Source organism: Esox lucius, chromosome 10 (assembly GCF_011004845.1).
Source record: "Esox lucius isolate fEsoLuc1 chromosome 10, fEsoLuc1.pri, whole genome shotgun sequence".
In the NCBI taxonomy this organism is placed as follows: domain Eukaryota; kingdom Metazoa; phylum Chordata; class Actinopteri; order Esociformes; family Esocidae; genus Esox; species Esox lucius.
This window is the reverse complement of record NC_047578.1, coordinates 9783916-9800597: the sequence shown is the minus strand read 5'-3', so window position 1 is coordinate 9800597 and position 16682 is coordinate 9783916. Positions and strand designations below refer to the sequence as shown.

Genomic DNA, 16682 nt, shown 5'->3' with positions numbered 1-16682 from the left:
TTATGGAAAATACTTTTTTAGCTGGAATATTTTCTTGGTCCCCATGAAGAGTAAAACAAACGTAAGTTGGTGATGGGGGAGGGTTTACAAGAAAAAAAAATCTGTTTGGCACCGGTTCCTGTTTGTAACAACCCATCAGACACACACATACTACCAAGAATATAACACATGAGACATGTTTTAATGAACAAGGGATACATAGTGTAAGAACGAGAGAGGGTATAAATATAGGATGTCTCTCTACCTACAAGTCAACCTTTACTATGCTCATACAGTACTACTCACATACTGTCCTCAAAGTACCACACACACACACACACACGGGCGCCGCCAGGGATTTTGGGCCCCCCCCATGGGCACATGGGGGGAGGTCTTTAGGTGGGAAAAGAATGTTTGAATTGATATCATTGAAAATGATTGAACAATTATTTTTTTCATTGTAATAAAAATATTTTAAAAAATACCTAATTATCCCACAGACCCCCTGCAATTATGCCAACTGACATGTCATTCAACGCAATACTGCTCACCTCCTTTAGTTGGGAGTAGGGCTGGTTCAGGGGTATGGGGATGGACAGACAGGGCTGCTGAGCCTGAAGCTGTATCTGTTGGCCTGGGCAGGGACACCTGATTTACTATCAATAGCTTGCTAAACGTTTGTCTGCATTGATTAAATGTTGGCTAAAAGAGGAATGAAAAGTCTCAGAATTGTCTGTGTAGATATTAAGTAACTATATTATTGGAGCAAAAGCAGCCTATTTCACAATTGGACTAAGCTGACAAGTTAATTTCCACCACTCAGGCTACACCCGCCTTCCTTTTTGAAAAATTGGGTAACATACTGTCGCCCTTTCTTTTCTCTCTCCTGTCTTTCGTTTCAGGAAAACTGATTTTTCTTTAGTAAGCTGAGACATCACTGATGATCCACCAGCACTCCCCACTCGCAATTCACTGCTAGCAAGTACCATCGTGCCTGGTTTGGGGACAGGACCGAACCATTTCATGTGAAGGGGGGGTTATACGCAATACTGAGGCTCTCTGGGTGTTTACTTTTTGCCAACATCAAGAAAAGAAAATAGGACAGGTCCATATATAATTTACCTAATGTTCCAATATTTTTTTTAGGGCCTGAGAATCGTCCTAACTTTAGCCCCACATATGGCGACACACACACACACACACACACACACACACACACACACACACACACACACACACACACACACACACACACACACACACACACACACACAGAGCATCATGTTTGCAAACAACAATCACATTCAGTCTGTGTGAAGCAGAAAACTGGAGCCACATGCAGTTCCTCTGGCGCACACACGCACGCACACGTGTGCAGAGGACACAGTACCCTTTGCTTTTCTCATGCCCTATGGGATCGGGGCTTAAGCCGTGATGTCACAGCCTGTCTGTATTTCTGTTGTCCCCTGTGCAGGGTCATTCCAACAGTCAACTAAACCCCCTCCAGTTTACACCAATGGACTATGTTAATCCATGGTGAGGACTGTGTAAAGACAACCTTTGAGTAGATACTCAGGAATCAGCCACAGTGAGGTTTCTTTCACACCCTTTTTTCAGAGGGTTTTAAGGTTTAGGCTCACCTGGCTATGACCAGATCATGTTATTTTCCCCACCAAGGTTTTCCCAGTTCAGTTCTGGGCAAGTTCTAAAATGGCTCTGTACGTTCCATGTCCTTATTGCTTTATGTACATAGAGAGGGTTGTCCAATTATCCTCTGGAGGGAACAAAACAGTGTTGCTGTATGAAGTCCAGACTGAACTTCATGTCAACGCTCAGGGTTAAAGGTTATGAGTCATTGTTTGGAGCTGAAGTCGCCTGTTCGTTCTGTTCGTGCTGTTGGTCAGGGTTGGGGTGGGTCTATGAGCCAAAGGGGTGTGGCTGGAGACCACTTTGGTCATCATTCCCAGGATGCAGTGGATGTGTTTTCGTCAGGGTCAGTTTACGCAAACCTGCCTCCAGTTTATGCTCTGCACCCTCCGCCCTGTCTCCTAAACAAACAAACACACAAATAAAGAGAAAGAGGGAGGGGAAATGGAGGGACAGATTAAAGTTGTTCTGGCAGGGCACTGGTAAATCATCACAGCCACCATGAACTGCTGGACAAATAACAGTCCACCTCCAAGAGTTCCACACGCACACACAGAAAAGGTGATGCTTGTTGTCTATGATATAACCCTTTGAATAATAGCCAAACAATAATTCAAATAATTACCACAATCAAAGGCACAAAGTGACTGGAAGACACAGACACACCTCTTTCCTGTTCAGAGTCTAGGTCTGGAGACGAGGCTCCGCTACACTGGGAGCGGGCACCGAGGAGAGGAGAGTCAGGCCCAGAACCACACCTCCCCTCTGGGCTGAGCCAGCCGCCTGACCTGGCTCTTTCCGTGGTGCCAGGACAGGACGCAGGGAGGAGGGAGGGAGAGGAGGAGAGGTCGGCAGAGGGGGAGGAGAAGCAGGAGGGGTTAGGGTGGAGGGAGGAGGACGGCATGTCAACGGGAGCGGACGTGGAGTGTGTTCCTGTTTCTTCCTCCGACCCCCCACTGGTACCGCCATCATCATCAAACGTCACAGACGCCACTGGAAAACACACACACATGCGCGCGCACAAGCAGGTAAGCGCACAGGTCCAAGGAACATTCATAGTGTTAAGCGTATTTGGGTGTGTGTGTGTGCGTCACTCACTGGACAGTCCGTCTGACTCCATCTTGAAGTTGGTAATGTCCTCGTGGCCTCCATCTACCTCAGACCCGACGCCCCTCCCTCTGGTTCCCATGGTAACACAGCGTCGCCGTGCATGGATCTCCTCTGAGATGGTCTCCAGGTTACGCAGCGCTGTGCGGTAGTCAGCCTTGGCAACGGTCAGCTTCGCCTGGCGCTCGTCTATGTGGCGTTTTAGTTGCTGAGAGAGTAAAGGACAGTGTTACACACACTTTCTGGTAGAAAATATTGTGCCCACTAGGAGTATGTAATATGAACCAAGAACAATCCACATACCTCAAGTTGTAGATAATATTTAGCCTTCAGCTCAAAATATGGCCTGTAGTTGGGGGAGGCAAGAGAGAGAAAGAGTTAGAGAGAAAGAAGAAAGAAAGGGAGGGAAAGAGAAAGCGAGGGAAAACGAAAGCGAGAGAAAGAGGGAGAGAGAAATGGTGGGAGAGATTAAAGTTTTTCTGGCAGTGCGCTGTTAAATCATCATAGCAACCATGAACTGCTGGAAAAATAACAGTCCACCTCCAAGAGTTACACACACACACACACACACAATCACTCCACCAAATCACATACACACTCAGACACACATAAACAAACGCCTCCCAAATGAAATGTACTAGCACACACATGAACGCCACGGCCCAGGCCTACTCAGCCAACATCTGGATGACATCATACACACATTTCAGCAACCAGGGGCTAAAAACAGGGGTGACTGAGTTCTCTCTCTTCTCAGTAAGAGTCAATTACAGTAAGAGAACCCGAACTTTAGGTTATGCCCATAAACCCTGGTTCCCCAAAGGAATGGAATGCGGTAAGACACGTCAGAGTTGCACAGACTAACTCATCGTGAAAACAGCCCAGGGCTCAAGCACGACAGTAAGCCCTGCGTTTCACAATGTCTTCCCTCGAGCCTCCTTCAGGGAACCGGGTTGATAGTCATTATCTCATAACCTAACTATAAGTTTCATATCAACCCATCATGTGGACATACGCCCCACGATGCCCAGGCACAATTAACAAAGGGGCCCAAAAACAAACAGCCAACACTGAATAAAAAGGCTACCTACTGGACCTGTCCTCTCCCAGCCAGCAGCACACTATGGAGGTAATGAAACCTCAGAAACGTGTGAGGTGAAGCCCAGCCAACCCCAGCCCCAACATCTGCCACGGCAGGCCACCTTGGTTGTCGGGCGCCAAGGTAATCCCCCACAATTCACTGGGCTAGCCACGGCTGGCATGAGAACGCCGGCGAAGGAACTGTTGGCTTAACGGAAACCCTGATCTGCGTATACGTGGAACCCGGTCACAGGGGGTACGGATCCTCAGTAGGTTCTAACCCACTGTCGGTGACAGAACGCACGGAGGGCACCAGGTGCATTCTAGTAAGACACGTTACCATGACGGCTCTAAGCGACAATGCTTGGCAGGGCAAGTACACCCGCCCCAAAAAGACAGGCTGACACCCAAGCTGGCGGTAGAAACGCTTGTCCTTTGGAAAAGCAAGAGAGCTTCCATTCAGTGTAACGATGATTCGATTTTTAGGCCGTGATTATAACATTTATTTTCCTTGCGTGGGCGCTCTGAAAAGGTTTTCCGATTTCACCTTACTTCTAACCAGAACCGTAACTGTACCCCTGACACAGAGGGGCCTGCTGGGTTCCCCCTGTAGCCCAACCCTTGCCATATAACACAGAGAGGCCTGCTGGGTTCCCCCTGTAGCCCAACCCTTCCCATATAACACAGAGAGGCCTGCTCGGTTCCCCCTGTAGCCCAACCCTTCCCATATAACACAGAGAGGCCTGCTGGGTTCCCCCTGTAGCCCAACCCTTCCCATATAACACAGAGAGGCCTGCTGGGTTCCCCCTGTAGCCCAACCCTTCCCATATAACACAGAGAGGCCTGCTGGGTTCCCCCTGTAGCCCAACCCTTCCCATATAACACAGAGAGGCCTGCTGGGTTCCCCCTGTAGCCCAACCCTTCCCATAAAACACAGAGGCCAAAACAGATAGTAAAACAGAGACAAACCTTGACTTGTTGATGGTGCGCTTGAGTTTCTTCTCCAGCTGCCTCATATGACTAATGCAGGCATTATAGTGGTTTGCTGTTTTTCTGTGCTCCATTTCGCTACGAGTCCTCGTCGTCTCAGCCTCCATCACCTGCAACAGCCAATAGGGTGGAAGAGTCAGTTTAAGGGAAGCAAGATATAACCTATCACTTCTAAGAGACTACAACTAAATGTCTAATCCAGCTCAGCCAATAAACCCAGCCAGTTAGGGCAATGTGGCTTCCGAGTCCAAGAGTTTTCCCAAATTAACGTTGTCACACGCAGAATGGAAAGTTGCGCAGAACGCCGCGGATACCCTGTTGGTGGCGTGGTTGAGCATCTCCTGCCAGGCCGAGTCGAACTGTCTGCTGTCGTCCTCCAGGAGCCTCTCCTCCGCCAGGGCGATGGTCTCCTTAGCTGCCCTGAGGACCTCCACCGCACGCTGGAACTCCCCCGTCGCCTTCTGGGCATCCAGCTGAGCCTGGGAGGGAATGCTTTCACGTTCAAACGAAGACCTGAATGTTTTATTCACGGGGGAAACTTTCTCTCTGACTGGCAACAGGGAAGATGAGGGGGAGGCTGGAAAGAGGGTCAGGAGGGGTTTCTGGGAGACTGAGTACTTGTGATAATGCTGTGAATTCTGCAGCGTGACTGCTGCTGCTACTGCAATTTGAATATCTACATACACACATACACACACACAGACACACGTTGAAGGGGAGACGGGGGGGGAGTGATTCTCATGTTCAAACTGATTCTCATCACACACTCCAAGCCTCTGCTTCTCCCCATCTCTCTGTGTGTTCCTTTCTGACAGCCTCAACGACACAACAACAGGAGGCTTTGATGAACACCAGGGTAGGTGGGGGGGGGCGTGGGCAGGAGAGAGGAGGGAATGAGACAGGCATTTTAGCATTAATTAGAACCAACCCACCTAGAACACACACTCTCCTCTGTGCTCTTCACGTGGTCTCTCATGCGTCTCTGGGTTGCCGACTGTCTCATAGTCACTAGACAAGTCACACTGAACAATGTCCTTTGGAGACAGACACAGGTTCTGACACCCAAGATCTAGACCCAGTCCAACTCTCTGGTTCATTCACTCCAATGTAGAACCACTCCAACTGCCTGGTTCATACACTCCCATATAAACCCAGTCCAACTCTCTGGTTCATACACTCCCATGTAGACCCAGTCCAACTCTCTGGTTCATACACTCCCATGTAGACCCAGTCCAACTCTCTGGTTCATACACACCCATGTAGACCCAGTCCAACTCTCTGGTTCATACACTCCCATATAAACCCAGTCCAACTGTCTGGTTCATACACTCCCATGTAGACCCAGTCCAACTCTCTGGTTCATACACACCCATGTAGACCCAGTCCAACTCTCTGGTTCATACACTCCCATCTAGACCCAGTCCAACTCTCTGGTTCATACACTCCCATGTAGACCCAGTCCAACTCTCTGGTTCATACACACCCATGTAGACCCAGTCCAACTCTCTGGTTCATACACTCCCATCTAGACCCAGTCCAACTCTCTGGTTCATACACTCCCATGTAGACCCAGTCCAACTCTCTGGTTCATACACTCCCATCTAGACCCAGTCCAACTCTCTGGTTCATACACTCCCATCTAGACCCAGTCCAACTGCTTGGTTCATACACTCCCATGTAGACCCAGTCCAACTCTCTGGTTCATACACTCCCATGTAGACCCAGTCCAACTCTCTGGTTTATACACTCCCATCTAGACCCAGTCCAACTCTCTGGTTCATACACTCCCATCTAGACCCAGTCCAACTGCTTGGTTCATACACTCCCATGTAGACCCAGTCCAACTGCTTGGTTCATACACTCCCATCTAGACCCAGTCCAACTCTCTGGTTCATACATTCCTATTAGCAAGTCATGCTCCCTCGTATACTACAGATATATACTATTGTTTTACTATGTTTGAGCAGTTCACTATCGTTTGCTGTACATTTTAGTCTGAAACGTATTACATTGCCATGACATCAACAGGAGGACATGAGGAGTGTGGTCAAACATTGTAAATCTCTAACCAATCAAATTATCAAAGTAAATGATGCATTTTCAAAATGTTTTATTACCCACCAGGGTTCTGGCACTGGCCCAACCCATCGGTTTTTCAGACCAATCAGACTCAACCCAGCGGTTTCTCAGACGAATCGGAGCCAACCCATCGGTTTCTGGTACCAATCAGATGATCTGTTGTTTTTTGCGACCAGGGTGTCCGTGGAGTTTGCCGAGAGTACGGAGTTTGGGTAGCCGGGGAAATACAGTGAGAGGGCAGAGGACAAAGGTTATCCAAACAAATAGCTGAGGGGAGCATGAGGACCCTCTCTGCCCGGGGGGGGGGGGGGGTCTGGTTCTTATCTCAGCCCCCTCTCTACCCGGGGGGGGGGTCTGGTTCTTATCTCAGCCCCCTCTCTACCTCCCTTCCATGTAATCAGCTGAACAACCTGGTTACCAGGTTTAGGTTAGAGGAACTATATCACTGCCTATGTCGATAAGCTGAAAACTCTCCAGGGACTCTCCATACAAATCAAGTACGAAACATGCCAGAACGCGTGTGTGTACTGTATCTCCCGGGCACAGGCACAGGATGGGGCCAGGAACTATGGGGTTCTTGCCCCAGGAAGTGTGCGTGAGTGTGTGCGTCACACAACTAACTGTCCTTCGCGTCATCTGGAAGAGCACACACTTAGCATATAGGTCACTCCGTCACAACATACAGATAACAGTTCACTTGCTAGACCCTCCCTCTTTCATGCTGGGAGAAAGGCGAGTGGGCGGGGCTACTGAGAAATTGACACAAGGCAAGAAGGACCTTGTAATGCTATCAAGAATATCATAAAACAAAATGCAGCTGTTCAAGTAAACGCCCAGCTAAAGGAAAGCAGTTCTCAGACCCTTCATAACAAAGTCCTGATCTACATAAAGATGAACCTAGAGAAGAGCATCCTGAGACAGCTGTTCTCTGAGCTCCGTTCTCAAACCTAAACAGAGCGCCAAGACAGCAGTAGAAATCCTACTGAAACACGAGAAAAAAACTAAAAGACAACTATTAGAAAGAATCAACCAAACTGCACCTCTAACTAAACTATGAGTACTGACCCGAAGAAAAACCTTGACAACGTACAGGCTCCATGAACATGACCATGCTTTCAAGAGGCCACCACAGGCGGACCCGAGCCTTGAGAAAACTGGCAATGTGCACACTGCCCAGAAAATAAGGTGGAAACAGAGCAATTGTCCCCTCAGATCATACAGACGCACAGAAATGTATTAACTTCCATATACGTTGCCACAATGTGCAATCAGAGCAGCTAACAAATGTTTCCCATGCGAACAAAGGCATTTTAATTTACACGTAACTTAGAGAGAGAGAGAAACACAGACAGCTTCCTTAAAAGCCTCCTGAACTTTCCACCCCTGTCCTTTCCCCTCTGTCTCCGCATTGGAATGTCAGGGGGGAGGCTGTGAGTGAATTGGCTTTGGGGGGGCCTGGCGTCAGGCATACGGGCGTGCTCCGGGAAGTGGTTAAAGGGGCCGTAGGTGGTGGGGGGGGGGACCCAAGTACAGTGAGCACATGTATCTTTCAGTATGGGATCCCTATGGGACCCACGACCTTGGTGTCGCAGGCACCAGGCTCCTGCCAACTGAGCCGAATGGGGATGAAGGTGACACAAAGGGACTCTGTAAGTGTTGGATCAGAATAGAGGTCCCATCAGATATTCAGACATGATTCATGACTAAACATTGGAAGGTTTGATCCCCAAGGCTCAGCAAGGGCTGCTTGCTACCAAGGGCTGTGTCCTATTTACGTCACTCCCCCTTCTCTCACGCACACGCGCGCACACACACACACATAACAATGCATACAACGCCAGTCATTGTCTTTGTGTGTGTGTGTGTGTTTAGGAGCTTGTGAAGACCTTGCATGAATGTGTGTCATCATATCTGAACCCACTCGCTACTCTATTCACTAATCCAGATGCTTCCTTCCTTCCCGAAGCGGCCATATAACACAGAGAGGCCTGCTCGGTTCCCCCTGTAGCCCAACCCTTGCCATATAACACAGAGAGGCCTGCTCGGTTCCCCCTGTAGCCCAACCCTTCCCTGTTAACACAGAGAGGCCTGCTGGGTTCCCCCTGTAGCCCAACCCTTCCCATTTAACACAGAGACGCCTGCTGGGTTCCCCCTGTAGCCCAACCCTTCCCATATAACACAGAGACGCCTGCTGGGTTCCCCCTGTAGCCCAACCCTTCCCATATAACACAGAGACGCCTGCTGGGTTCCCCCTGTAGCCCAACCCTTCCCATATAACACAGAGACGCCTGCTGGGTTCCCCCTGTAGCCCAACCCTTCCCATATAACACAGAGAGGCCTGCTGGATTCCCCCTGTAGCCCAACCCTTCCCATATAACACAGAGAGGCCTGCTGGGTTCCCCCTGTAGCCCAACCCTTCCCATATAACACAGAGAGACCTGCTCGGTTCCCCCTGTAGCCCAACCCTTCCCATATAACACAGAGAGGCCTGCTCGGTTCCCCCTGTAGCCCAACCCTTCCCATATAACACAGAGAGGCCTGCTGGGTTCCCCCTGTAGCCCAACCCTTCCCATATAACGCAGAGAGGCCTGCTCGGTTCCCCCTGTAGCCCAACCCTTGCCATATAACACAGAAAGGCCTACTCGGTTCCCCCTGTAGCCCAACCCTTCCCATATAACACAGAGAGGCCTGCTCGGTTCCCCCTGTAGCCCAACCCTTCCCCGTTAACACAGAGAGGTTGGCAAGTTTTTTTGGCGGACATACAAACATGCCATTCATATGTTGAATGACTGAAACACTGCTCACCCATAGGCTACTGCCAGGGGTCAGCGACGAGCCCCCTAGGACGTCTCAATACCTGTCAGCAGCCAATCAGAGCAGCTCTAGGAGGTGGCCGCAACAGGAGGGGGAGAGGACCTGTCCCAAAATATCCACAATACCCCTGAATGGCATTTGGTCTCCCTCTACCGACTTCCATAAAGTAAAGATTAAACACAACCACCGTGGACTCCACCCCCCTGTTCTCCATCACCTTGAGTCCCCTTTGTTGGTCAGTAACACTGCGTGTGTTGAATCTGAATTCAGGGATGTGACAGAGTTATAAATAGATATGGCACTACTCTGTCACTGAACTTTCTTGGCTGTGTTTGGTGTGTGTATTTGTGTACCTGTCTGGCCACTTTCCTGGCCTCCCAGTAAGGCTTGGATTCTTCTACAGCTCGACCGATCCTCTTCACCTGCTCATCCAGCTTCACCGTGGCTTCCACCAGCACTGCCCGAAACCGTTGGCGACCGTCCTACACACACACACACACAGCAGTTAGTTAAACACCAACATATCTCCATCTTACATGCATTGCATTCTGTCCTTTCATTTTACTGTGTGCTACGTGTTAGATCCACACACGGCAGCCATTCATCATCCAAAACCTTTTGTTTTGGAAAAGGTTTTTACCTCTCGGTCTCCTCTTTCCCCCTCCACCCAAACAGAAAAGTGATAGTCAGGCTTTTTGCTTTTCTCAATAGAACTGTGTCTGCTAACTCAATACAACACAACGCACTTAACCTAGCACAGAAGAAACACAGGAACACACAAGCATGACACACACACACACACACAAGCATGACACACACACACAAGAATGACACACACACACAGACAAGCTGATCATACAGTTGTGCTCAAACGTTTGCATACCCTTGGAGAATTCATTGATTATTTATACACAGACACTAATTGCAATTCAATTTCACCGGTGTGGGAAATTCACCTTTAATTGCCATTTTGGCAATTAAAGGTGTGTCACCTTGTGGGTCTATAACAAGGCCAAACATTCAAGGGCATGTAAACTTTTGATCAGAGCCATTTGGGTTATTTCTGTTATCATTATGATTTAAAAGGGAGCTAAACAACTATGTGATTTTAAATGGCTTCATATGATCACAATCCTTAAATAAAAGATTTTCAAAATCAATAGGCTACACAATCATGGGGAAGATTGCTGACTTGACAGCTGTCCAAAAGATGACCATTGACACCTTGCATAAGGAGGGCAAGACACAAAAGGTCATTGCTAAAGAGGCTGGCTGTTCACAGAGCTCTGTGTCCAAGCACATTAATAGAGAGGCAAAGGGAAGGAAAATATGTTGTAGAATAAAAGTGTACAAGCAATAGGGATAACCGCACCCTGGAGAGGATTGTGAAACAAAACCCGTTCAAAAATGTGGGGGAGATTCACAAAGAGTGGACTGCAGCTGGACTCAAGAACTGCTTCAAGAACCACCACGCACAGAAGTATGCAAGACATGGGTTTCAGCTGTCGCATTCCTTGTGTTAAGCCACTCTTGAACAAGACACAGCATCAGAAGCGTCTCGCCTGGGCTAAAGACAAAAAGGACATTGGGGTGCCATGTCATCTGCTGGTGTTGGTCCACTGTGTTTTCTGAGGTCCAAGGTCAACGCAGCCGTCTATCAGGAAGTTTTAGAGCACTTCATGCTTCCTGCTGCTGACCAACTTTATGGAGATGCAGATTTCATTTTCCAACAGTACTTGGCACCTGCACACAGTGCCAAAGCTACCAGTACCTGGTTTAAGGACCATGGTATCCCTGTTCTTATTTGGCCAGCAAACTCACCTGACCTTAACCCTATAGATAATCTATGGGGTATTGTGAAGAGGAAGATGCAATACGCCAGACCCAACAAAAGGAGCCCCAACTAAGTATTGAGTGCTGTACATGCTCATACTTTTCATGTTCATACTTCTCAGTTGGCCAACATTTCTAAAAATCTTTTTTTTGTATTGGTCTTAAGTAATATTAAAATGTTCTGAGTTACTGAATTTGGGATTTCTTTTAGTTGTCAGTTATAATCATCACAATTAAAATAAATAAACATTTGAAATCAGTCTGTGTGCAATGAGTGAATATAATATACAAGTTTGACTTTTTGAATGGAATTACTGATATAAATCAACTTTTTGATGATATTCAAATTTTATGACCAGCACCTATGTATATATATATGTGTGCGTTGTGTGCGTTGTGTGTGTGTGTGTGTGTGTGGGGGGGGGGGGGTCACTAACACCTGCATCCTGTCCCCAAAAGGGTGGGGGTACAGAGAACAGTGTGTAGACGGGATGGGGAGTATATTGAGGCCTGTTTCCGTGACTTTGTCACACTTCAGGTATTGTTTCCGTAGTGACAACACTATGATGTAGTAAAGGTTTCTGGGACACACAGTGAGGAATGCTTACAACAAATACACATATTGTTTGCTGCCATGGGAAGTTACCTACACACCTACAGGCCGCAGTGAAGGTCTCATAGGCTTTCAATTGGAGTAGGGTGGCACGTGGTGCCGCTTCTGTCGACCAATGAACAGTGATCATCTTGTAAACCAATCAAATCACTGACAACATTGATATTCAAGCGCAAAAATGGAGAATAAATTAATGACTGCTGTTTTGGATTTAGATGTTGAGGAGCACCGAAACAAGCAGCTGTTTAAGGTGCTTCCATATTTGTATGTGACGGCAAGGTAACGTGACTGTAGCACTGATATGCATTGATAGTGAAGTAGGCTATTGCATCTCCCTCCAGTGTTGTTTAATTCCCTCCAGTGTTGTTTAACTCCCTCCAGTGTTGTTTAATTCCCTCCAGTGTTGTTTAATTCCCTCCAGTGTTGTTTAATTCCCTCCAGTGTTGTTTAATTCCCTCCAGTGTTGTTTAATTCCCTCCAGTGTTGTTCAATTCCCTCCAGTGTTGTTCAATTCCCTCCAGTGTTGTTTAATTCCCTCCAGTGTTGTTTAATGCCCTCCAGTATGTGGCCAATCAGTGTCCCCATCATGACAGGTTTACTTATCGTGATTCCAGAAGGGCTAGTGATCTCTGGTTCAGTCTTGAACTTCTATTCAACTAGTACACACTGTAGGCAGAATTCTCTTGCTGTTCAGTTGTCGCTTACCTCAGCCCATCGGTAAGGGCCTTAATGCTGACCCCTGAACTCCTGAAGTTGAAAATAGTTTTTTTCTTTCATGGGTTTCCTTCAAGCCAGTGCCTTAATTCAAAATCTCAAGTCCTGACCCAATGTATTCCTAGGTTTCACTGTGCCTATGTCTGGCCTATGGGGGCCTGGAGACAGGAGGTCAGAGGTCACATCCGGTTCACAATGTGAACAACTTGACAAACACCTCATCAAGCTCACACTTCTCTCCCTGGCCGTCACTCTTTTACTGGACTAAATTATAAAACAAATATTATCTAAAACAAAAGGTTCTTTAGGATCCTTTAGGGTTCTTCATTGAAACTGGGGGGAATGATAGATTCTTTAAAAAAAATTACAAATCAAGAGTTGTGTCTGTCCAAACCAATAAGATTTAAAAAAAAATATTCTATCCATAACAACCCCTCAATTTAGCAGTATATACATTAGTGTGTTTCTTTCATTATAATATGTATGGAGGAGGGATGAGGAGGATTGAGCAAAATGAGAATGTGCCTTTTGGTTTTTTTTACCAGGGTTTCCATCCAGGAAAACACTGACACACATCACACAGATAATGTGTCCTCTAGGAGGCGAGAGGTCTATCACACACACACAGGCCTACCTCAAGCTCTGATTCCCAGCGGTTGATGTCATCAGTAGACTGGTTCAACTTCTCCAACTCCCCCTGTTTATATGCAGCAGACAGGAGACAAGGAGGATGAGGGAAGGAAAGAAAAGCAGCCCAGAGAAAATGGAGGGAGTGAGGATAGAGGGAAATAGAGGAAAGGAGACAGAATAAGGCAAAAGGAACGAGGAGAATAGAAATGAAATGTGTGGGGGGAAAAAAAAGGAATTTAATGGAAAGAAAATGGGAGCATTAACTCATCTGTCATGATATCAGCCAGACCCTGACACATCTAAAGAGGGCTTTAATATTCACACTGTGTGTGTGTGTGTGTGTGTGTGTGTGTGTGTGTGTGTCACAACCAGTGGAATTTCCTTAAAACCATAGTGAAACCTCACCACACACGTGCACTCATCCACAAACACACATACAGGCACATTGCAGTTTCTGAGCCCTGTGACAGTCAATGCTAATCATTATCACACACTCTGTTTCTTAGCCCTGTGACAGGCAGTGCTAGTCATTATCACACACTCTGTTTCTTAGCCCTGTGACAGGCAGTGCTAGTCATTATCACACACTCTGTTTCTTAGCCCTGTGACAGGCAGTGCTAATCATTATCACACACTCTGTTTCTTAGCCCTGTGACAGGCAGTGCTAGTCATTATCACACACTCTGTTTCTTAGCCCTGTGACAGGCAGTGCTAGTCATTATCACACACTCTGTTTCTTAGCCCTGTGACAGGCAGTGCTAGTCATTATCACACACTCTGTTTCTTAGCCCTGTGACAGGCAGTGCTAGTTATTATCACACACTCTTAAAATGAAGTGCTTTGTAAAATCCAAAACATGGCTTCTGAGGCTAAAGCGAAGAAGAAGAAACCCTGACTTTGCTTACTGAAACACAACAATCCTAAGCTGTTTTGAACCATGACACAGTGTGTGGTGACACCCCTCAATCAACTGTTTTGCACAACCTTGGTGCCAGTGACTGGGACTGCTACCAGAAAAGGTTAAAAACACTAATTTGGTGTTTTCAACTCTGCTGACTGCTGAAATAGAAGCCCTCCCTTCCAGTGTCTTTCCTCTCTCTAACACTATCATGGAGCTTTAAATCCTGGGGTGGCATAGCAGTCTGGGCCATTGCATTCAGTGCACAGAGTCCGTTGCGGTGTGGGTTTGATTCCAGGTCATTGCTGTTTGAATGTGCTCTCCTCTGTAAGCTTAAAACTTGCTCTATATCAATAAAAGCATAAAATGCCAAAATATATATTTTTAAATGCACTAAATAAATTAGGGAAAAACCAGAATCTTGAAAGCATTACAATTATTTAATTCAACTTGCTTTCCTTGTCATTAAAGGTAAGTTGGTTTTTACTCTTTTTTCCAGGTTGAAATCGCAATACAGAAAAGAGTTGACGAGCTAATGAAGTATATCTGCAAGTATATTGCAATGACATTATATTTAAATGTACTGCCCCAGAAGTGTGTTCAATATAAAAATGTGCGTTTCTTAACATTTTCTTTGTATGAGTCTGTAAACATTTATTGGTGGTTAGATGCTGCCTTTGATTCTGCACTGAATCACCCAAGGGCTTTCACAAAACTCTTAATAAAAAAACACATTATTTAGATGAAGGCCGTTCTCAGAATACTTCTACTCTGTTTTTCTATTATACACATTGGGTTCACTTACGCACATCCTCCAAACACATAACGTTCCAGATATCATAACGTTCAAGATATCATAACATTCACGGTTTTATTACACAATCAGGGTTTAAGGTATTTTTCCACTTCACTGTCACGCAGGGACTGAAGCAGCTCTCTACTGGTCTCTAAATGGAAATGCGTGTATATATCACCCATATATAAACACACATATATAAACACACACACACATACATACATATTATATATATACATACACATTATATATATATATATATATATATATATATATATATATATATATATACACATTATATATATATATATATATCATTATATCACATCATTATATATATATATATATATATATATATATATATATATATATATATACATATAATGTGTATGTTTGTATGTATGTATATATATATATATATATATATATATATATATATATATATATATATATATATATATATATATATATATATATATATACACACATACATACAAACACGCACATACACAAATATAATAGGCTGATCTGTACCTGAATCCGTGGGTCAACTTCCTCCTCTAGAGATACACAATCTTCCTCTGATTTGTTTCCCTTCTCCAACTTCTCCATTGTTTCGCGGGATGAGGGGCTCACAACCAGGGAACTCGGTATGAAACGCGATCCACAGAAAAATACTTAGATTTCAGTTGGTCTGTGGACTATGTCTGCACGCGGAGAACGGAGAAGACTCAATAGTATTCCGTTATAATGTAACCCATTATAGCGACAACCGTGCGCTTGTACTGCAAACGTCAGATACAGAGAAACGGAGAGACAGGAAAATGGGTCTGTTGGTTGGTCACCGCTGGAATTAATCGTACAGACACAAAATACCTTTCCTGAAAGGCACAGTCGCTGTGTGCGTGAGTATGGGTGGGTAAGAGAAAGCTAAGGAGCGGGGGAGAGAGCGCTGTGAAATGAGACGTGGGATGACATGGGAATTGTGTTTACTGCGCCCCCTTCTGACCACTAGGAGAAATGCAGAAGTAGTGCAAGGGGCTCAGAAACAACAGACTAATCTAAGTCAAGAACAGAATTCCTAATACATACAAATGCCTAATGTATAGTCAAGCTCAGGTTAAACATGTAATACTGTTTATAAGCCACTTATTAGCACTTCATAGGTATTATTGAAGAACAACAGCAGGGCTGATAGTTGTCTATAATTAAAGTATGGTATCGGGGGAGGGAATCCGACTGACAAATATCTCCGTCTCGTTCACGCAAATGAGATTGCTTCCTGAGTGTGTATGTGTTGCTAACAAAGTGAGGACCAGTTTGAGTTACAAACTATTTAAATTATTATTTTTTTGGTCCGGTCACAAATTACGCTGATTTTAGGCTTGATACTAAGTTTAGAAATAGGCTTATAATTAGGGTTAGAGTGTAGGCATTAATAGTTACGTTTAGTCATAACAGGTTATTGAGATTAAGGTTTGGGTTAGGTTAAGGGTTAAAGT

At 45.8% G+C, this 16682-nt stretch overlaps 1 protein-coding gene across 1 annotated transcript; it reads right to left on the bottom strand.

Annotated features, from left to right (window-relative positions):
• Nucleotides 1-1224: 1224 nt before the first annotated feature.
• On the bottom strand, nucleotides 1225-16464 carry sh3bp5a (SH3-domain binding protein 5a (BTK-associated)). The gene is made up of 9 exons (XM_010873315.5): nucleotides 15715-16464; nucleotides 13491-13553; nucleotides 10050-10178; nucleotides 5118-5282; nucleotides 4783-4913; nucleotides 3037-3079; nucleotides 2725-2941; nucleotides 2293-2619; nucleotides 1225-2027 (listed from the first exon to the last, which is right to left on the bottom strand). The coding sequence occupies exons 1-9, from the start codon at nucleotides 15790-15792 to the stop codon at nucleotides 1897-1899; spliced, it is 1284 nt and encodes a 427-aa protein (XP_010871617.2). The 5' UTR covers nucleotides 15793-16464; the 3' UTR covers nucleotides 1225-1896.
• Between the last annotated feature and the right edge of the window lie 218 nt (nucleotides 16465-16682).

What these genes read in the sequence shown, in the direction of transcription:
- sh3bp5a (XM_010873315.5), bottom strand. Translation starts at nt 15,792, where the DNA reads ATGGAGAAGTTGGAGAAGGGAAACAAATCAGAGGAAGATTGTGTATCT. An exon ending in GCTGGGAATCAGAGCTTGAG is followed by an intron (nt 10,179 to 13,490) that starts GTAGGCCTGTGT and finishes GTGTGTGTGTAG; the next exon opens with GACGGTCGCCAACGGTTTCG. An exon ending in TCAACCACGCCACCAACAGG is followed by an intron (nt 4,914 to 5,117) that starts GTATCCGCGGCG and finishes TGGCTGTTGCAG; the next exon opens with GTGATGGAGGCTGAGACGAC.